The sequence below is a fragment of the Mastacembelus armatus genome, chromosome 21, assembly GCF_900324485.2.
Source record: "Mastacembelus armatus chromosome 21, fMasArm1.2, whole genome shotgun sequence".
In the NCBI taxonomy this organism is placed as follows: Eukaryota; Metazoa; Chordata; class Actinopteri; order Synbranchiformes; family Mastacembelidae; genus Mastacembelus; species Mastacembelus armatus.
Window position 1 is genome coordinate 21,592,964 of NC_046653.1, and position 23,988 is coordinate 21,616,951.

At 42.2% G+C, this 23,988-nt stretch overlaps 1 protein-coding gene across 1 annotated transcript in view; it reads right to left on the minus strand.

The window, feature by feature from the left end:
• xpo4 (exportin 4) overlaps positions 1-23,988 on the minus strand; it is a 41,269-nt gene that overhangs the window by 11,598 nt on the left and 5,683 nt on the right. The window contains exons 5-8 of the mRNA XM_026295475.1: positions 23,023-23,139; positions 22,776-22,929; positions 14,443-14,555; positions 4,621-4,778 (exon numbers count right to left, since the gene is read on the minus strand). Coding sequence (XP_026151260.1) covers positions 4,621-4,778; positions 14,443-14,555; positions 22,776-22,929; positions 23,023-23,139 — 542 coding nt within the window. The remainder of the gene's footprint in view (positions 1-4,620; positions 4,779-14,442; positions 14,556-22,775; positions 22,930-23,022; positions 23,140-23,988) is intronic.

The window sequence follows — 23,988 nt, forward strand, 5'->3', positions numbered from 1 at the left end:
TTATGGTCCACGGCGTTATGTTCGCAAGCAAAAACCTGGTTCCTTCTCCTGACAGAAAAGGTTAAAAAGTTCAAACTGCTTCTTTTCCATTTTCAGCTCTAACATTGGCCTGAGGAAGACCCACTCTCTGATTCTGAGGCTAAACTGGGGTCACTTTCCAGTTTACCCACTGGTGACTGAGGTTTGGAAACAGGCATGAAAATTGATCCTTAACCAAAACTCGTGGGCAACTTGACCCCTGAGCAGTTTTCCACAGCTGCATCTGAGGTTATTTTTATGGTATTTCAGCCTCATACAGCACACAGAGCATAAGACGGGAGGAAGGATGGCTGTAATTAGACGTCTCATGGTGAAGAGACTTTTATCACTGGATCAAACCCTGAAACATGATGCGACGTATCTGGACATGCTAAAATCCTATTTCGCTCTCATGTTAAACTTTAAAGTGGCTTGTAATCTGAATCCTACAGCATCTGGACAAATCTCACCACATCAGTGTGAAGACGTGCTGAAGGATCACAAGAAGCAATGAAGCCTTGTTTTTAAGTTCAAGGCTCAAGTTAACATGGACCATTTAATCAGGTGTCAAGTACAGTTTAACAGGACTTAAGAGTTCACAGCTACGCCATCGGCTTTGTGGGTCTATACTTACACACAGCTGCTAATGTCAGCACACTGACAGGATGTTTAGCAGGTGATGCTTCCTGTGCCGACTATCTCAGTTTGCTGTGCTAGCATGCTAACATTTGCTAACAAAAAGTCAGTCAGTTAGTTTTAGAGAGATTTTTGATCCAAAACTGAATTAGACCAATTGACATGTAGACCTGCACAAAAGGAAAAGCAGCTTCCATTGAGACATAAGACGCTTCATTAAGAAGTTTCAAGTATAACTTCCTTTTCTCTATGAAATCTCATTCTGAAGAAAGTGTCAGAGTCGTGTCTCTACACGTGTTACAGGCAAAAAAAAAACACTACAGTCAATATTATTCCTGAAAAAGAAAAGTTATCATCGTTAAATGTCTGAGATTTCTCATTTCTCCCTGAACTCTGCAGTCTATGTTGAAATCTGGTCATGATATTAAACAGTTTTTTTTTTTAAATACATAAATAGATAAAAAAATGTAAACTCTGCTGTCCAAAGACGCGTGACCAAGAGGGTTATGTGTTATGTGGGAATGTTCTCAGCTGGACTGTTTCTAAATGACCTCGAACGAAGGAAATATCCAACACCTCCAACCTGAGAGCTTTTCTGTGTATATTTGTCCTTTTCATTTTGCCTTTGCTGCACCGGGACAGTGGTCTTGACCCAGAATCTGTGTCTGAGCTGACACACCTCTCCACAGTCAGCCCCAGCCAGAGAGGAACACTGAGAGGCCCAGCTAAGCCCTATCAGATGGAGTTAAATTGCGAGCAGAACTGTTCAATCACTGTGGATCGGCCATCCCTCTCTGCATGGTTTTCCGATGAGGCAATTGGAAAAAAGCTCCAAGAATAGGTGATTACAGACGGAGCAGGAGAGCAGGGAGGAGAGAGGGAGAGCCTGTGGGAGAAAAGAGAGACCCCCCACTCACTGAGTCACATGGTACAACAGCGACCGTGTGCACATTCATGTGTGTTTGCCTCAGTTATTTATAATGTGAGTTAATGCAGATCAGACGCACTTGGACTACAGACACACCCTCAAACATAAAAGTCATCATATACTGTATGTTCTGACTAAAGAACCTCTCAGCTCATTCACAACACGACAGAAACCTGTTTCAATCCAACATCTTTTAGGAACAAATGCTCAGACTGCTGTACAACCCTCAGCACTTCTTTGGTACAAATGTGTCTGTTGCAGTGAGTAATCTTTTATTCTTTGCTCCTTATTTAAGGCATAAGAGTTTTCTACTTTCAGACCATTTTATTTAGGTGAGATTTGTACTCTGCCCACTTCAGAGAAGCAGAAGCTGTTACCACACTGACTTACTATCACCTTTTAATGCTATGTTAATTAAGCATTATCTTTTGATTCGTCATGGTTCTGGCAACATGATGAATGTAATCATTCTCTTTTAGCTCAGTTTTTGGTCTCCACCAGCTCCTGAGGTAAATACGTGGCAGGTCTAATCACTACAACAAAGCTCCCTGTCTCCTTTCACGTTGTCATTTGGAAAATTGTTACAAAAATATTGAATATAGCTGCTTTAAATAAAACAAAGGTTTTAACGGTCTGAAAGGTTAAAACCAGGCAGACATGTCAGGTGAAGATGATCAGTGAATTGAGATCAATCATAAAAACAGTGGGTTTCAGTAGGACACGGTTTCTCCTGTATGAGACCAAATGCAGCGTGTAAGGCTGTACAGGACTCAACACGGCATCTCTTTCCATCAAAAACTGAAAGAGGTAAGCGTCACCTCATTCTGTGGCCAAAACAGCAGCAGCCTCTTTTTCATCCTCCTGAAGCTGAAAACACACCACGCACAGGAACAATCAATAACCTCCAAACAGTCGCCTGTGAGACCTGCCACAGGCTCACACAACTCGCAGTATTTCTCAGAAGAAGATCACAAGCTCCATTTCTTTACACCACCTGTGCTAACAAGCAGGAAACATGGGAATCACAGACCCAGGGGTTTCTTCAACGCTTTACAAACTCAAATGTGATAAAATCCTCCCAGTCATGAATCACCTCAAGTGGAACTTATAAAATTTAGTTAAAATAGACCATGGGGAGTCACAGGGGCCCTCTTTGTTTCATGTGGTCTTATTTAATCTAAAGGTAAAAATATAGTTTGTAGGCCACTCTGGTAAAAGCTCCCTGCAGCCAGAGATGGGTCAGAATTGTGTGTCAGGTTATTTATTGCTCTAGAAAGAATAATTTCGTAAAGTATTGAGGGAATCTGACTTTGGGCTTAGAGATTAATAACCTTCATTTCATATTTTGTCCACTACGCCCAGGTCCAACACTCCTAAATAGGCCATTTTCTGCAAAAATAAGTTGAACACAGTTTATTCCAGCGGAAGCCGAGTGGCATCTGCTGCTTTATGCCTAATGAGGATCCAGAAACACTGAAATAAGGGCAACTATCTTTTTGATACTCCTCATCACTCTGGTTAGAAAACAGTCTGTGTGAGAAGAATATGCCCATAATTCTACCCACTTCAACATAAATTTGCTTTTAGAGGACACTGGAAAAGCTCCTCGTTAACTATTTTTTCTGAACTAGAAAATAACCCATTCCCACTCCAGCCAGTTTCCCATGGAGTGTGCAAGAGCTAGAATCAGAGGCCATTAAAAACACAGACTCAACACGCAATTACTTCCTGTAAATAAAACAGAAATGGCACAGTATGAGTCATGCTCCTGCTCACGTTGGCCTCCATCGCTTGTTGAGTCTCTGATTTTAAGAAGCATGAAATCCTTGACACACTGGAGGAAGATAAACCACATTGGAGACTGTAACCAAGGATAATGTAACATTAACAAGAGCACAGCTCCTGTGTTTTGGATCCCACAACATATACAGTGGAAATCAACAGCTGAGGTTTTAGAAAAGGAATAAATTCACACAACGCAAAGCTGTTAACTCTCACTACACAATCCACACCTGATCTCATGTGTTGTGTCTGAAGCCTCACCTGTGTAGTGACAATGACTTGAAGGTTTTGCAGGTTATCAAACAAAAAACTTTCCAAATGATTGAAATGAAAGCATGAGGAAAAAGCAGTGTGATTGTTTAGGCCCCCTGTGGCACTAACATGGATCTCTGCACAGCCAATATCAACAGGAGGAATAACTGCAGTGACTAAAAACTCATCCAGCACAGACATGGCACTGCTGCACGACTGTTGTTTTCAGACAGACTTTAAAAATGTAAACCACGTACGTGCCCGTCCTGTAAAGCAGACGTTTCTGCCGCTGTCAATAACATATATCACACGTCACAATGGATTAACTTCCTTTAAAATTTACTGTCAGCTCAGTCACTGCCAGCAATGAACAACTGATGTCACTGGTTTTATAGGCGTTTGGACAGAATTCAAACTACTGGACAAATCAACGAGGGCACAAGAAGAAAAATCTGTCATTTCAGTTCATCCTGATGGGATGAACTGGGAATTTGTGTTTACACATTTTGAAGGCAATTCATCCAATAGACGTTGAAACTTTTTATTCAAAAGCAACAAATGTCACGGCAGTGCTGCCTGTGCTCAATTTATCTAACCATGATTTGACATTAACCAGAAGCTAATATTTAGTCTGTCTACAACACGTCAATGTACGGACTGAGCTGACAATCACGAACAGACAGTGCAGCAGGGTGGCAAGAAGAAAACACTGTCAATAACAAAATGTTATTTAAAATGCACAGTACTGTATAACTCAGTGTACAGATAATAATAATACTAATAATAACAAAACAAGCAGCAAAGTAGGTTTTGCTGATTCTGATTTTGTGTCATAACCTGTTCCCCCATGTGACAAGTGTTTCCCACCAACTAGCTCCATTGTTTTCAACCATTTCTGCTACTATTTGCAGCTTTAGTAACTATCACCAGCCAAGCAGTTAAACTGGTACTAACATGACCACTGGATCAATAGTGACAGATTGTTTCCAGCTCCGTACACCTACCCGTTGATCATGCTGAGAAGGCCCTCCACCAGGTGTGCCAGGTAGGAGACCTGGGCGCTCTCATCAGGGAAGATGGGCCCGTGCATGGAGGCCAGTTGGGCCAGGCACTGCAGGGAGTCCTGGGCCATATCCGAGTCCTCCCGGATCTTCCTGTGCACCTGAAGACAAGAAGGAAAGAAATGTTCGATATCTGTTTTATTTCTTGTGAAAGAAGACTCTTATCAAGAAATGCGGAAAATGGCCTGTTTAGGAGTGTTGGACCTGGGCGTAGTGGACAAAATATGAAATGAAGGTTATTAATCTCTAAGCCCAAAGTCAGATTCCCTCAATACTTTACAAAATTATTAGTCCACAAAATAAACCAGCGAGTACTTTGAATATCTGCATATTGTTGCAGAGAAGTGCTCTGGGAAAAAAGGACAGACGAACTAAAAATACATGGAAAAACTCCTGCACAATGTCACTTATACCAATTTACTGAGAAAGCACAGATTGTTTCAGTCTTGTCTTGTTGCCCACCAGCAACATCAGAAGAGAAAACAAGGAAGGGAAAAAAAAGAAACAGCGCTGTCTTTGATTCTACTCATTTTATTTTTTAATAAGGAGGGAAGGCTGCACTGAGCAGGCAGCGCTGTGGTGTGAGTCAGTGTCTTCAATAGTCCCTGCATGACTACAAGGCATCTCGCTGACACTCACCCACAGAGACAAACATAAAAGACAACAGCAGAAGCTTCAAACTCCTGAAATGCAAACACAACAACCACCAGCTGTAAAAAGGCTTATACAGCTGAAAGGAACTCAGGACTGGGCTTAAACACAGGACTGGTTTAGAAAAACAGGCAACGTGCCTTTTTAAACAGAGGCAGCTTGATGAGGTCTTGGTCTCAAATTGTATTAAATCGAATTTTAGGAATGTGTGAATTAACTCTGAATTTGAATTTAGTATGGGAAATGTAACTTTACAATAAAACGATGAATTTGTATGCAAACGAATGTGAATTTAGAAATTTCTCTCTAAACTTCAGCAAATCTAACTTGTTAAAACCTGCTTTCAATTCAGCTTGAAACAGACCAAATGCTAACACCACTGGCAGAGTTTAGCTTTTAATTTGCTGCCACATGACAAGAGCTCACACAGAAACTCAAACTGCCCTTCAAAGAACCAAATTTGCTCTATTCAAAATAAAAAATTAGTAATACATGTAGATAAATCCTCAACCTTAAGGATCCACTGTTGTCAACACCAGTAATGTTTTCCTTATGATAAGCAACCTGTGCTTTTTGAAATTCATGCTCACAGACAGGAAATCAGTAGAAACAATAGAGACTGCAAGAATTTATGAAGAGTCCCAGTAATCTAATTCATCTAATGACCTGGACCCAGATAAATGGCAAAAAAAAAACCAAAACTGATGAATTGGTGAACCAACTAAAATAATAATTAGTTTTGCTAAATTTTGGCACATGTCCATTGTGAGATTTCAAGCTATGGTGTTTAGCAACAGGCCTGATGGTCTGACCTGAACTCCAGAAAAAGGACTGAACAACCTGCTGGACACACAACCATTAATGCACTCGTGTCACTTCTAGTTTATAAAAGTATAAGAGTCTTTGACAGCTACTAACACATGCAAAGAGAAGTTATAACCATCTGTAGCAGACTGGGAAAACACTGAAGACCTAAATGAAACTGAGGACTTGAGAGAATTCAGTCTGAGACATGCAGGTACCCCGAGGAGAGCAGGATGAAGATCGATTCAGATCACAGCCCGTAAAGAGAAACTAAATATACAAATGCTGATTTTGATTCTTTCATGCTTTTTTCTCGGTGACTGTGAAATTAACACTAAGAATGAAAAAATGAATCCACCTCCTCTTTGTGTCACAATAAACCCCCAAAAAACCACCACGATTCCTGGCAGGTTTAATACTCACTGGTGCACCCCACTACCCAGCAGGCTGAGGTGTAGCGTTATGGTGATTTGACTTCCAACACGTCAGTCTTGAGACACAGAACCCGGTTGAAACCGAACAATCACTGAGTTGGTCTGAGCCCACAGACCTCCTAAATCAAACCCGGAGAGGAAAGATCCAGCTCCTGACAGAAAAGATCTGCTCGATTCAGTCTCATCTCAGTCCTGAGCTGCAGTTCACTTGTGGGATTTGGGGGTTTGTCTATGCTGAGCTGTCACACTCCGACAGGAGAAGAGACGTTGTTTTAACTCTGCACACAGACAGAGACGGTAAGACAGCAGCAGTAACGGTATTACGAGTCATCACGGCAACATGTGTTTCCACTGTCGGGAATATGCAGATGTCTGAAAATCAGCTCCTTGCCTCTGAGAGCTGAGACGCTCTGCTCGGACAGTCCGCTGTCTCGCTCTCCTTCTTCCCCTGTCTCTACATCTGTCATCCTCTTAAATCCAGAGAGACTGCTTCTTCACCAGCTCCACACATCGCAAAAGCAATCAAACTTTCAGCCTCCCTCTCCCTGTCACTTCTTCCTCCTCCACTCAAATCCTTTCCCCTTCTCACTTCCTGCCCTGAAATTCCTCCTCGCAGCCGCTCCCCCTCTGTTCGCTGCCTGCTCTCCAGCTGGGGTGCCTGGCTGCTTGTAAACCACGCTGCCTGGAAGAGATCTTGGATGCTAAAGCATTGTAGCCTCCATACAGCCCTCAGTGCCGCTGCTGCTTCTCTCTTCCAGAGGGTGAAGTCATCCTCTGGAAGAGCTCGGCAAGAAGTCGGGTGAGGAGGAGGAGGGGAGAGCGAGGGGCGAGCGAGAGAGCGAGAAAGAAAGAGAGAGGGACGGGTGGGAGAGGCAGCGCAAGGCCAAAGGACTGAGCAGCGCGAGCTCGGGAAAAGCAGCTGCACCAGCGAATGATCCATGCGATGCCAGTAATGTCAGTCGCCTTGAGTCTGACTATAGTTAGAGATACACAACCAGTGTGTGTGTGTGTGTGTGTGTGTGTGTGTGTGTGTGTGTGAGGACGTGGAGAGGGGGGGGCGATGGAAGAAGAGAATACAAGACACAACAAACAGAGACATGTGGGGAATGCGGGTCAGATAACAGCAGATTTTGCACCACTGATTAATCAATGGATTCGGTATCAGCAAAGCTTTAGCTGCTGCTGCTAATTTGGTGCTTATTATGTTTTCCTTGGCTGTGGACTGTGTTCATACCAACAAAACAAAAGCTGAGGAATAAAACTGAACAGGGACATGACAACTGAATTTTACTTTAAATACGTTATTTACAGAAACAGGATCATGCTTTTGATAGTTTTTACTCCTGATTAACTAAAAACATCACATTAAAATGTCTAAACAGCCACATGAGAAAATGAAAATGAACATTTCTAATACTGGCAAAGTTAGACCTACAGAGAACAATTATTATTAATGAACAGGCATTTATTTAATAACATACGACAAACAAATCCTCACATCTGAGAAGCTGGAACCAGCATATTGACTGAAAGTATTTGAGTCAAAAATCATGATCCTTGACAAATAACTGATTATTTGTGTTTAGTTATTTATAAATACTTTACATTTGATCATATATTATTCATTCAGTAAAATGATATCAAACCCCACCCTGAGCTGACACATTTTTGTCGATGCTAAAGAAACAGTGGGGTTCGATATTAAACATATTAAGGTGAAAGAAATGGCCATAGGTAATGAGGGAGAGAGAAGGGGGCAGGGAGAAAGAACAGCAGGGAGAATGAGGAATGATATTTATAGAAGGAGACAAAAGCCTGGTGTCTGTTGCCTCGGGGGGCTCAGAGGCTCATCTTTCTGTTTTTTCAAATCAACACTGTGCTTCCAACTTATTGTCTTTCGCGTGCTCTTTTCCACCATCTCTCTCTCCCTGTCTCTCAGATTGGGTTACTGTCTGCCTGCAGGCCTCTGCTGCAGCCTCATCAGTCCCTGCACAATGCTCGAGTGTTGTGCTCTTCTATCTCTGTGAGGACTGGGGGTGGGCTTCTATCTCGGCGTATATCTAACATGGTATCACAGCAAAAATATGAATCATGTTAAAATTGATCTAGGTTGAAAACCTACAGTGGAGTACCTGTTTTTGACTTATCCGTTACACAGAATATTAAAAAATAAAGTATATTATCACACTGACTGTCTCAATATTGACACAAAGTGGTGGTACATGTTTTGCAACATTGCCCACGATGTGCCGATAAAAATCTGTTTGACTTTTTTTTTTTTTTTTTTTTTAAAACTCAACATCCATGAGCTCAGACGTGCAGTGAAACAGAGAGCATGGAAACTGTTAGGCAGCAGAGACAGAGTCACAAAGACTGACTTTGGTGAGATTTATGGATATGGTTGAAACCATGTTAATGTGACACAAGCTCCCATGATCTTATGATCTTTGTATTTTAATTAATAGGACCTGCACTTTTTGATGCTAAAATAAATCTCAGATTAACTTGGCTTACTCGCAAAGGTTTAAACTTCTAATAGCCGAAGCTGATGTGTTGTGTTTTTTGTGGAAGAACATGGAAAAGAAATCTCCCCTAAAGGAACAGAGGTGAACCTGGACGTGACGCCATGTTTCTCCATTTCCTGCGATCGCCACATTTACGCTGACACACACTGTGACAGAGAGCAGGGGCCATGTTGTGCAGTGTAGATGTGTTACTGCAGCTTTGCTCATCTTTGTTTAAAACAACCTCTATAGGCATCGCAGGCCTGCTGCTGCAGCACCAACATGGTAGTGCGCAATTATAACTTGATTAGATTATCGAAGTAACTGTAGCTCATTTTCCTTTAACCAGCTGATCAGTCAAACTCATCGTTGCAGCTTTAACGTCAATGAAGCTCCTAATAAGCATCAAAGTGCACGTTTGTGCATGTGTCAGATCTGCAAGTAAGATATGTATCTGCATGAATAAAAGCAGATCTACAAAAAACCTACATGGATATATCTGTGTGTGTGTGTGTGTGTGTGTGTGTAAGGATGTTTATAGTTACGGGTGAGTGGGTGGATGTGTATTACTGTTACTGCATACCAAGTGTTTGAAGTGCGGTAGTGTGCACGCGCGTGTGTTTGCAGTGTTACCGTATGTGTGTGTCCATTTGATGAGATGAAATAAACCAGATGCATCAGACAGTATTACATGGTTTGTGTTTGCATGCGGGTACACACTCAATCACAATTTGCTGCTGCTCTCTAAACACTCCGAGCCCAACTGAAACTAAAAACCCAGACAGACAAAAACACACTGCTGAGTCCAAAACTACAGGCCGTGTGTGCTTTCGTGCACTCCTTTTGCGGGGAATTGGCGTTGGGCTGTGCACTGTGATCACAAGGTGTTAAATTGACAAAAGTGCAGGGGGTTTATTTTGAAGGAGACTAACAATCAACAGGGTCTTCTTGCTTTGCAATCTCCCATGGCCCATTTATCCTTAAACCTCTCACACTCCTGGAAATTGCACACACATTTCACTCTCTCCCTAAATTGTATTTCTGTGTCCCATCTTCTTTGTCCACCCCCAGAAAATAAACTGTATTTCCACTAATATTCCTGTATCTGTTTGTTTCATTTCCTCCTTCCTTTCTTTTACACTCGACTCATTCATCCCCTTTTTGCTCTCCCATCTCTCATCCTTCCACTCATCCCTCCTCCACCTTCAACCACCCCATCCCTGAATTTCAGAGCTCCACAGCCATCACCAGCTGAAGTGGAAAAGAGATGAGTGCTTTTCTGCAAAAACCCTGGAGGTCTGAATGACACTTTGGCAGAATGAGCATCTCTTCAGCAGCAAAATGGCTGCGACACATGCCGTAATTACTGAGCTGGTTTCCACTACATGTGCTTGTCCTGTCGGTAGGAAGCCTGTCTGGGACTGATGGCCGTCAGTAATGATCTGGCTCCAGCGTTCTCTCATTAGTTTGGAGATTAATTGTGATTACTGTAAATGAACTAGCAGACTGGCCTGGGCTGCTCAGTGTGATGTCAATGCTGTCTGTGGGGCCACAGCCTGGCACTGACCATGAAACGCAACAGTCGCAGTGTCTCAGTGTCTGGCAGGGGAAATTTTTCTGTGTCTCAATTTTCATCACCTCTTTTTCTCTTTCAGTTATAAATTTGAATAAAATGACAAAAACACATTAAACTGTGAAACAACAACCACAAGCTGGCAGACAATCAGACAGGCTGTAAAAAAGAAACAGTTTTATCTAAATAACTTTGAAGGAAAGTCAGCCACAGTGAATACAACTGAATACTGTGTGGTCATATACTGGGACGATATGTCAGTGTGTCAATACTGTGTTGTCAGTATGTCTCAGACAGTTTATCCATGATGTCTCAAGCTTAAGGTTTCTCATAATATCTTAAACTGGAGGTTTGATCATGTGCTTTGGTTTCTGGCCTTTCCCGACTTCAGTCACGTTACTCTGTTCCCAGATGTCAACATTTAACACCAGTTGTTTGCAAACGTTTAAGCACCCGAGGGAAAATCACATATTTTGTTGTTTTTAAAGTGAACAGGAAATACAGTAAATACAACCTCTGCTGCAAACAGACATTAAAAATTTGCTTTCTGGTCATATTTTTCATGACACTAAAACGCAAAAAATAAATTAAACAGTAATTGTGGCATTTTTCATCTTGCACACACAGCATGTTTAAAACCTTCCCACAGATTTGCAGCGATGTTCATGTCAGGGGACTGTGAGGACTGCTCCAAAAACTGCAGCTCAAGTTTCTAGAAGTAGTTTATGGTGGATTCTGAGGTTGGCTTTGGATCGTTGTCCTGCTGAAGAAGCCAGAGGCGCTTCGGTTTACTTGACTGACTACATGCCATCCAGAATGTGTTGATATTTATTTTATGTATTTATTTATATCTACCTGTGCATTGTTCTCTGTGTGGACAACTGCCACACAAGGCCAAAGGAAATATTTTCACCCTTGTGTCCAAACGCCCGTGCTGCCACAAACCTTATTTCTATTTATTAAGCTCCTGAATTAACATTTGAAGTGTTTGCTGCAGTAGTTGTATTTAGTTCTCTTGACAAAATATGTCAATTTCCCACACCACTGTAAACATACTACTGTAATACTGGTTGGACTGGCAAACAATTCTATAAAAGCAAGACCCAAATTGTTATGAAGACAGATTTTTATGTGAGATGAGAAGTCTCTGATCTGCAACCAAACCTCCTGGCTGCATAAACAGACCTCAGCCTCCTGTTTGCACACAACCCTGATCAGTGAGGCAGCACTGGAGCCAGTTAATGGGAGGCTGACAGACACCGACCCAGAGAGACCGAGACTCCCTAGAGCCCCTCAACAGGGTGATGTGTGTGTGTGATGGTTGGGTTACTGTGGTTGTTAACAGGGGCCCCTAATCCTGGGGCCAGGCTCTAATCCTGCCACTAGTCCGCTGTGGACTGTGACCCTGGTGGCGCGTGTCTATGAGCAACCCCTCCACAGACACACACACACACACACACACACGCCTGTTACCCCTCACAGCTGAGGAGAAGCAGCAGCTGAGACCCCAGAGGACCCCATTACATTGAATAAACACACACACACACACAACACAGAGCCATGCAGACAAATATACACTCCACAAGCTCAAATCGACACAGTCAGAGACGGACGTGCCAACACTAAAAAGTGCACACAGCACAGCCAGCAGGATGCTGTAACACACACACACACACACACACACACACACACACACACACACACACACACACAGCTGACAGTGCCACAGCAGCCTTACAATAACAAACAGTTGAGCTACTAGAAATACCAGAGTGAGAGATGAGACGCGCGGCCTGAAAGCTGAAACCAACACAAAACACATCCCTCAGATTCCAACAGCAAAGAGAACCGACGGAAAAATGACAAACATTCATATTCATGCTACTGCTGTGATCAGCCAATCACATCCTTGATTACGGCTGTGTGCTCTGATTATCAAATCTCTGATTACATTCACTGTTCAGAGCTAATTATAGTTATCTGTGATTCCTTTGTCAGTTTAACCATGACAATAAAAAAGCTTAGACTGCGGATGAATGATTAGAAGACAGTGATGGAACAAAAATGCAAATAATCATCTGCAGATTGGACAACAAAAGAGAATTATTGTTTGTCAACTGTTTGCTGTGAGCACTTGGCTAAAGACAGAAAGAAACCCAGGGAGTTTGATGGAATTTTTCTGTCCCTGATGCTAAAAACGATGCTAAAAAATTGGTGAAAGCACGAAAATTCTTTCCCACAGAGAAACCAGACTAGTTGATTGATCACAGATGATTACAACAGGAGGTGGGCTGCAAGGACGCCTGAGCACACACTTAACCAACAACTTACCCACCCAATTTTTCATCACAACGGGACAATAATAATTATGTCTAATAGTTGTTGACCAAATCTGCACTCATTTGTTTTTGCTCTTAGCTCCAAACATCTTCCATCACTAAAAAAAAAAGAACCACAGTTGTGACATTAATCTACAACAACAAACACAAACTAATTCAAGAAGGATTTTCAAACTTCATAAACATTCAAAGGACCAGAATAACTGATCCAAGAACAGTGTAGAAACAGCGCTAGAGCACCAGTATTAAATGATTGGAACATGCAGGCCACAGCAGCATCTGGTAGGAGACAAACACACTAATAACTGAAGGCAGCTTCTATTAAAAAGACTAACTGGACCTGCTGTTAAAAGCTGCACTTGACACCATGACCCCTACAACCAGCAGCAGACTGATGACGGACATGTTTGTACATTAGGTTCTGCAACAACGCTGGTTTATTTTCACTCCTTTGATTAAACATCATAAACATCTCACATTTCAGTCAAACTAAAAATGGAGAGCATGATTTGTGTTTTGTTTGTGCAAAAAAACAAAAGGAAAGAGTAAAAAAAAACTGCACAAATCCCAGACTCAGTGAGCTGAACAGCTCTCAACAAGCTGAATCACCCTCGTTAGCGCTGAGCATCAGTATTTGCAATATGCACGCAGCTGGAGAATACTTGTAAACAGACAGAGGAGGAGGAGGAGGAGTGGTATGACAATATTTTGCAAGAGTCAAGGCTGGGGTAGTGAAGTAGTATTTTGTAGTGAACATGGCCCAAATCAAAAAGCACAAGTTTAGAGTGAATAGGTACCGACGGCTAAAGCAGTGGAGAAGGATCTTAGCAAAAGGCAGAGCAGAGGATCAGAATCTGGAAGAAGAGATGACCGGTTTGTTCCACACTTCCCTTCCACACCGTTTTCTTAGCCAGCGTAGGCCGCCTCTTTAAACACACAAGTCACTGCACAAAAATACACATTTACTTCACCGGGCGGTCCTCTGGACAGTAACACAATAACACGACCCCACGGCAAAGCAGCCATAAATCCACTTAATGGTGCGTTCAAGAAACCCACAAAACCAGTCAAAACTTAAGATGTGCCAAAAACACGATGTCAAGTGAGGCAAACTGTCTCTCTTTGTTTATCATAAATAAACCACCAAGTACAGGTCAGCAAAAACACTAAGAAGAAGAAGAAGAAAGCACGAAGCAGGATATAAGAAAACTCACATGGAAACATGGATGAAACAATCTGGACAGATTAAAAACATAAGCACATACATAAAGAGAAACATCAGAAAACCTGAAATCTGCAGGTTTTGTTGAGCTTCGTCAGTGTTTTCCTATTTCTATTAGTGTTTAAAATGCAATGAAAGACCATTTTCATAACACTGTACATAATCCAAGATATTTACAAAGCTTCTCCACAGGGTGGAGAAAGATAAACGCATCCGTAATGGATGGATGGATACTCACGGTGAAGAAGAGGTCCATGATGCGGGTGTCCAGCAGTGCTTCCCTCCAGGACTCCGTAGGCTTGAGCGTGACGTTCTGCGTGGCCTCGAACATGGCGATGTAGTGGCGCCCCAGTGACCCGCTGCCAGTTAAGGCCAACAACAGCATGAAGAGGAAGAAGAAGAAGAAGAAGAAGAAGAGGAGGAGGAGGAGGAGGAGGAGTGCCACACACAAAAACACCAGCTCCTGTCACTAAGCTCCCTCTCAATGGGTATTTTGGTCTGTGTGTGTGAGTTTTGTGTGGCTGGCAGCAGAGACTTGTTCCTCACTTGTTAAACAACTGTCCCTCTCATTAACCTTGTCAATCTTTATTCCACAAAAGGGTTTGTTTTTAATTTTCTCACCCTCCCCTCACTGGTCTCTTTGTTTTCTTGTCTTCCTTCCCTTTCTCCTCCGTCAGCTCTTCACTGGCCACAGTTTTCACCCACAAAGAATCTCTTGCCCTCTTTCTCACCCTCTTGTCCACCTTTCCTCTCCTCCTTCATCTGCTCTTCCCAGCCTTTACCCTGTGACTCGCCCGACACCCTTTTCCCTTCTTGTCCACTTGTTCAACACTCTTCCCACCAGCAGCACACTCTCAGATTTCAGATTTCTCTCCTCCGCTTCCTCAAGACTCTTGCTCTCTGCAGCCAGCCAAGGCTCTGTGCCGCTCTGCCGCTTTGTCCACTCCTCTATAAAACGTCCTCAAGACTCCTTTCGGCTCTGAAACACTCCCTCTCCTCCTTCAGCCAATCACTTTGGCTCTCCTGCTGACTGCTTTCCCAGACCAAATCAACGCTCTCTCTGCCCAATTACACACACTCCTCACTTCAGACTTCCATCACACACTTTCCTCTTTTGCCAGTCAACACGCCTTTCCCTCCTGACCACTTTTCAAATTCTCTGTTTCTGCCCCAGATATAAAACTTCATCTAAACCCACAACACAGTCACACTGTGAAATCTATAACAAATTTTAATGTTAGCCGCTTTTAAATGTCCTTTACGTCTTTTTCCATGCTCCCACAACACACAGTCCCTGAATTTAAGACTCTCTACACCCACAACAAACATTTCCACAAACCCATAACACACTTTCTCCCTACGCAACCACAACACTTGTACTTATTCCTAGACATACCCACAACATGCTTAGCTCATCAAGAACAATCCACTTTACTGCTCCTTCCACTCTCCCAAATTTTCTCAAACCTCACTAGTATCTCTCTCTCTCACACACACACACACACACACACACACAACCAGGTTTCCCTGCTTCTTTGACAACCTCATATTCCTTTACTTAGTCTAAAAACATCTAAAGATCAAAAAGAGCAGCACCTGACTCTAATGCAAACAGAATCCGTCATCGCTTTCCCGTCGAAGAACGACCAATCAAAACTTGTTTTTCTCTCTTCACAAAACAAACTCAGAGGACGTTTTAAAAATCAGAGAAAGACTTGAGTTAATGACTGGAAAAAAAAAAAAGCCAATCACAATTTGCTTAAGCTTAAGGACAGAAATGACAGAAAAAAGACTGAGACTAGTTGCTCATAACTTTTCTGTTCATCAACTAATTGTTTAATGGCAAACAAAATAAAGTTCTGTGGGTTTCAACAATGTTCAGTTTGTAATGGCCTGATACTGGAGGGGCAGTGGGGCAATTATTTTGTTGTCTCCTAGCAGGGACTGTATGGAGGACAGTACTTTAACTACCACTAATAACCTTAACTTTAGTTGCTTTGCAGCGCTCACACAACACACACATAAAATCATGCACATGGCACCGTATCACTGCCGTGCGGCTCGGTGACGGCAGAAGGAAACTTCCAGAGGAATGTCCGATCAAAGCCAAACAGCAGCAGAGGCCGGCGAGGTCACGCATTCCTCCGACACCCGCCCACAGTCACTCCCCATACACACGCCCCACCACAACACACCACGCCACACTTTTCGGCACAAAAGTTGGCACCTGTCTAAAGGATCTGAGGGACTATGTGTATGTGTGTGTGTGTGTGAGAGAGAGAGAGTGTGTGTTCAATACTTGGCTTTTAGGCCTTGTTAAAAATAGCCGTGGTCGAGCAGAGGACTTCTAACTGAACCTTTTTAAAGAGACAGGATAACACAGGGACAGGGAAAAGAAAGTGAGCTGGTTATTTACAGTATGACTACAGGATCACATTTATTTGTTGTAGTACGGCAGGGTTTAACTATTTATGTCTGATTAGAAAATATCCTGATTCCTTTTTTCACTTTGTTTTTGAAATGATCCTTCTTTCATCTTTTCATTTTCGATGCTCCTGCTCTGCGATTTCCAGGCCCTATATTCATCCTCCTAAATGTAAACGTAGCCTGACCTGCTTTTAGTTTGCCAGTCCCATAGATGCAAGACAGAAACAGAACAAGGCAAGAATAGGGAATTGAGGGTCCTTTTACAAGCGAGACTAAGCTGTTCCTGCAGCCGGAAGACTGAGGCCATGTCCCTCCTCGGGGAGGGACCACCTCAGCGACTGAAGTTGGTCATATGATAGAGACAAAACCCACAGGAGACCTCAGGAATGATAACTACACAGATACTTTGACTATTTTTCACAACTGGGCAGACACATAAAATGGGTCTGATAGATCAAATTTAACCAGGATGAGCCGTGGGGAAAAAAAAGATGCCTCTAAGTTTCATCAGCAAGAAACCTATTCATGAGACAGGATGAGCTTTATCTTCAAAGCTGCTAAAACATGTTATTGAAATGAATTTCTGATGCACAATAAATGAAGTAGCAGTAGGACGTCTGCTATGATTTGATTTTCTTAAACTAATAATTTGTTACAGAAAAATGTCAAAGAGTAAGAAGTGACTGGTACAAAGAGCTCAATGTGACATCTTTAAATTTCTAGTTTTGTCTGATTACAAGTCAAAAAGCAGAAAATGAGACAAAAGACAAAAACAAAATTCTTTACAGTTGCATTAAAGACTGAAGACACAGGGATAACAGCATATATGTGAGTGTTTCTGCACTAACTATTTGACTGAAAACCTATTTTTATGTGGTTCCTCTGTAGTTTCCTGAGTTTAAAACCACATTAGTTAAATACATCTGCTATAATAAAGAAATCCCAACGTTTTTTTCCCCCACTTCTCACTGAAATATCAGAGATTATTTACATATTGTCCTGAAACAACAGGACCTGAAATGAACGTTCACGTCTTCTGATTGTTCAGGTAGTTTTTAAGTTCAAGCACTTCAGAAGAAAATCTACTTGCTCAGCTGACAAATAAATTTCCATCCTCAACCATGCTATCCACTCGTAAAAAAGGAAGAAGAAATAGGTTGGATGTCTGTGTGTGTGTGTGTGTGTGTGTACATGCCTCCAGGATGAGTAATGTACGCAGAGTGACTAGGACAAGTGGGCTGTGGTTTGGTGGGTTTTTAAAAGACATCACCTGCTACTATCTCAACCCTTCCAGCAGGCTCAAGAATAACTAATGTGACACGTCAATTTTCCACTGGAAAGATAAGACGGACTGACAGATAAACAGACACACAACAAGCACACACAAACGTTTAACTCTCCAAACACACAACCACTGTAAACCACTGACCGCAGGGCTTTCAATCAAGCACAAGTGAAGAGATTCACACACCCCGAGTTCTCACATGAAGTTGTCAAATTTGCAGGCACAAAGACACAAAAGGACAATGTAGTACCACAATTAACACCAGCCACTAGTCTAATGCCAGTGCTGCTCGTGCGTTTGTCTCATCCTACACTCACGTTGGCAGAGAAACAAACGTCATTTCAAGTTTCATTTCCTGCTACGTGTCTATTTATGATTTACCCACCAAAGCAAGAAGACACTTTTCTGCTCCAGGTTTTCAGTGACAGGTGCTTGACTGTCCAGTATTTATGGTTGTGCATGTGAACCTTAGCCCAGGTAGTGAGCTGTGATATAGAGCTCTGCACTTCAAAGCATGAGCGAGCGTAGTCCTAATATAAACCCATCACTCCCAACCTTCCTTCGCGGGCTGCTATACATAACCCAACGATACGACCAGAGAACAGCAGATTGACAACAGAGGCTGGGTGATGTGGACCACAAAACCACAAACTGGCTAACTAGCTTACAGGATGTTCACACACCGAATATTCGTTACAAAGACATTTTACTAAAAACATAAATCTGAGCGAGAGAGATCTCAAGTCAGTAGGATTCATCCTAAAAGCATCTGTACATCCAGTAGTCTGAAGGCAGCACACAATGGTGGACCAGCCAACAGACAGTCAGTATGACTAAAAACAATGGTGCCAGTGTGTTTTCATGATTTCATTCATTAACAGAATTATAGTTATTTACTTTGTTGACATATTTTTGAGCACTACTACTTATTTTGCTTAATTCCTGATGGATATTACTGTGGGGAGTTGAATCTACAGCAGAGATGATCTGGAGTATGTCGCCCAATTCCAGCTGAGGTGAAGACGTCTCTCCATGATGTCGGGCAGGAGATGTAGATACAAGCCGACATCCTTCATTATGGCAAGTCTGATGTGTTTTACTGAAATGTGGTTGAATCAATAAATAAGATTTTAAAAATCCTCAATTATCGTCTGTTTAATTTCAGTGATTACAAACAGTAATAAATTAATGGTAATGTCTTTGTTTTTAAATGCTCTTTTTCATGCTTTTAATGTAATTATATGCCTTGTAAAGCACTTTGAATTGCACAGTGTATGAATGGTGCTATACAAATAAATTTGCCTTGCCTTGCCTAATATCTTAATTTTTGTTAGTGTCACTATTCAATTCTTTTTTCTCTCAATTATTTTGTTATTCATCTATTTGATTTTTTTCTATTTCAGCTCTTTCCTTCCCATATTTTCAATGATCTATCATGTATTTTTAATATTTAAACAGGGATTCTGGGAAGCTAATGGATGCCAACGCATTACAAGAGACCAACTTCAAAATCGCGACAGTATTGTTTACACGTGTGCTTTCTAATAGTTGGCCTTGATGAATGTTTGGTTTCATTTTGAAGCCCTGACATTCCTGACTCAAATTTGATAAGCAATTTGCAGACATTGTACTGAGCACTTGAGATACTGAAGATATCATTTTCTTCACCACTTTAAATAGCCAACAATCAGGCCATCTCAGCCATCTGAACAGTTTGCAGGCCTGAACAACCTTCGTGCCCAAGGATCGTGGATTAGCGAGCTTCTCCTGTATCCTCTCTTCATTATTGTTGATCCTCACTGAGGATGGAGCCGTCGCACAGGAAGACTGGCTGAGCGTCTGCCAGCAGCCGTGCGGAGAGGCAGTGCTATGCTAAGGCACGTGGTGGGGTTTAAGTGATATATCCTGCCTTAAGTCTCCCATGCAGCCTTGCCATGTGAAATAACAGTCCAGGAATACCTCCTCAGATATACACCCCCCCTCCCTTTCTTTCCCCATTTTCTTCTACTCATCTGTTTGGACAGTGGTTGTCATTAATTCTCCCTCGACTGAGTTACTACATCAATTATGCCCCTGTGCCCAATCAGAAAATAGTCATTTATGGGTGAAGCTGGAACGTTACACCAAAGTTCATGTTATGAAAAGATGCAGAAAGTAAAATAAATCAAAAAGGGGTTGTTTTTGTTTTACAATTATATTTCTGTCTTCACTCAAGATGATTTGTGAGACAGAAGCTTTGTTTTCTTTAAGTGTTTATTAACGTAATGTGTTTTAAGCCATACACTTCTTTCCACTCTAAGTACTGCAGAAAATGCACACACTCCTGTGAGACTGATGCCTTAATGAAATTAAACCCAGTGCAACAATACAAGATAAAAAAGGACATGAAAAACGTCATAGATGTCTCCTCAGAAGATACATGTAACTGCACGTCCATCAGCGTCCCACCTGTGTTTACACAGCAGTGGCTGAAAATGCTCCCTCCAGGTCAGGGCCAAGGCAAACATCCAGCATCAACTTACACACTCCTAATCCCAACCTTAACCCAAGGGCCAAAATTCAAATAAATTGACCTCTGAACAGTTAATAAGAAATCTGAGTCAGACCAAGTCAAGTGTTGGGCTCACAGTCGTCTCTTCGGCATAAGAATAACTCCTGATAAGGCTGCTGTTCATGCACATTTAATACACTTCACTAAAAATATGAAAAATCCAAATCTTTCTCTGCCTACTCTCATGACAAACAAGCCAAGTGAGAGAAGAAGGACAACAGCGGCCGTGTGGAAGACACAGGGAAGGCCATGCTTTTTAATTTGAAACCTCCTGAGCTACAGGGAACTGATACACCATGAAATCCAGACATTTCTCCCTAGTGAAGAAAAGAACAGATGGGAGAAAATAGGAAGCTGCTACAGGACAAAGCACCACTGGTTTTTACACAGTTGACAGAAATGTAATCAGACATTCCCCTACAAGTCATCTAAAACAACACACAAGGATCCTCAAACTTTGTTTCAGGATTGTTCAAGTAGCAAGGATAAAGGGTCTCTCAGCCCAGGAAGCCATTCACAGCACCTGACTGTCTCTGCAGCCTCCAGGCCTGACCAAGAGCCAGGCCAGAGCCAAGCCCAGTGTGGAGTGACACGGTGTCGCAGCAACGCCTGGGGAGCGTGCCTCCACCAGATGACACCAGCGCCGAAGGGCCGAGGTTCAGACAGCGGCGAGGACAGATGACATGCATGCCGCTCGGTTGTCTAAGGGAGCGAGGCTTTTTAAAAAGGGTCTTTGAGCACGTTCAAAGTGTGTGTATTTGTGTGCGTGAAAGGCGGCTGTCAGCCATGCAATTAAGGAGAGGCCCCCTGACACCCATACTGGCATACGCTTCCATCACATCACACAGGCACAGGCGTGTTGTGACACTTGCAGACAGGCGGCCAGACTCACTCAGGCCTCCCAGCGGTCTTCATCAGCCTGTCCTCCTTTTCAACAACGGCCCAGACACTTGTAGGCTTCACATGCACATAGAATTTAAAGGAGAATGACACTTGATTTCAGAATTCATATGCTATTTCTATTGCGCGAGACAGTCCATTCAACACTTTAGGAAACTCAACAGCAAGAAACCAGAGAACTACAGCTCTGTTTGCATGCGACCAGTGACATGAGAGACCTTGTTTTAATTAGAATTTACCCAGCTTTCTTTGCTTCACAGTTATTTTTCATTTTGTGAGGGTATCTTCATGTTTCAGGTGTTTAACGCTACCTCACCTTAATAATCTGCTCTAATATTCATACTATGAAATTTCATATTACAGTATGTCTGTAGATTTAAAGTAGAGTTAACTGTATTACACATGAAAAGCCAGTCATAGATATATCGCACTGTATATCTGGTTTAGCAATATATCCAGGTGTTTCATTACATTAACAAATACTCTCTCATCCCAATCCGCCAAGAAACAGTCCCACTGACTGACCTGCATCCTTATACAACCAGCAACACAACCAGAAAGGTCCCTTACATGTATGGCAAGTGCTCTTCATGTACATTACACACCCAATGCTGAAACACACACAGAGGACTTAAAAGTGTGTCTTTGTGACCACACACATATCAAAGTGAGCGTACCAGGCATGCCTCGCCGAGCCAAGGCGTGGGGGTGGGTGTGCTACTGGAATGATATAGGGATGGACACACAGACACCTCTTTGAAAGTGATACATGGTCCTGGCTGACAGCAAGCGCCACTCCAGATCCCCTCAGACAGGCAGAGAGGATGCCAGGCTGGTTGGGATTTAGGCTGTAATGAGCCCGGACACACACAAAAACACACACTAAGCGACTATGTTCCCTCAACAATGCAGCCAACTGCAAAGACAATATGGATGTGGGCACAAGAGACGAACTACAAAGTAAAACTGATGGAGAGATATGCATTCCTGGGTATCACACATTTGCAAAGCCTCAAACACACAGAGCATTAGCCACCACTGGAGCAATACACACTAATCTAAACAAAACGACTCACGTATTCACACGTACACTCATCCTATGTGTCAAACACACAAAGTATTACAGTTGATTTGTAACCAACAACTCTTTACTGCAGTCTGACTAACTGTGCTTCAACACAATAAAGGTAAACAGTGAGGTAGATCTACAAATGCTAATAGCACAGACACTAAAGTTCATCATTATAGCGTTCACCTTCTATGAACTATTGTTTAGATAAAATGTTCAGATCATTTAACCTGATCATGTGAGTGCCTGTGTTACTGCCAGCTGAATTCTGATGGAAAATCAAGTGAACAATTGTAAAAGAAATCATGAGTGTAATAATCGCTGAAATCAAAAGGATATGGTTTGGAGGCAGGAAGTTCCAGCTGAGGACCTGGTTGGCCAAAGCCAGGTAACGCTGGAAGACAGACGACATCTGGGCATTGAGGTTTTCTCTGCGGCTAAATTCCTGCAACACCTCCATGGTCAACATGAAGATCTGACGCAGGCCCTCCTCCTGGAGTCCAGAACAGAAAGATAGATGAATTCAGGACGTGAAAATGAATGAATAAACAAAGGATCCCTTATGTGGACTGAGGCTGCAACAAACCTGGAAGAGACGCTTGCAGCTGCCGTGGAACTCCATGCTGAGGCCGATGCTGCTGGTCTTACTGGAGCTGGAGAACTCGCTGAGCAGAGCAGTCAGGATAGAGCAGGCCAGTGTTTGCTGCAGTGCAGAGGGTCATGTGATCACAGAGGCCAAAGGTTAGACAAAGAGTTATACTAAGGTCAAACTTGAGCATGGGTCATGTATGAGCCTGGATGTGTTTTATGTGGAAAGACTGGCACTTTGTCCCAGATCCAGATTAAATAAATTAGTAGTATGTGTTTGTCCTACAGCAAAAAGAAATATATATATATACACATATACACACACACATATAAATCAGTTACAGTGTGAGCATTATCATATGGACATTATTGTCCCACAGTCCAATGCACAAAGGAAATGGAGCATCTGCAAAACATTAAAACGAACCATGGTTGGTGGTTAAACAGCTCAGTGAAGATCTAAGAAAATAAAAATAAGTATGAAATCTTTGGAAAAACATTTCATTTTCTTCTGCAGTGGAAATTTAAAGTCACGGTTTGATGTCCAGAACAGATATTTCTGCTCTAGTGCACAAACATCCACTATCTGAAAAAACTCCTACAAGCTACCCAAGGATACCACTGGTCAAATCGTTTTACACAGCATTTGGTAATAAATCCCAAATTACCATAAAACCTACTCTCATCAAACTTCAAGAACACAGAAAACAGATTTAGGGCTGCAACTGATTTTTCCAAAATCAGTAACAATGAATCTTAAAATCGGTAATAAAAAACTTATCCTGTATATGTGAGTATGACCAGAAACTCAAGAATGTGAACTGGAGCAAAGCACATATACTTTAAAGGTCCAAAAGCCCAAATTTATGAAAAGGTGGAGCCCTGTACTGTCCTTAATAATGCACGAATATGATTAATTCTCTGACATACTCCGTTTACATACGATCTATTCATACAATCTGCG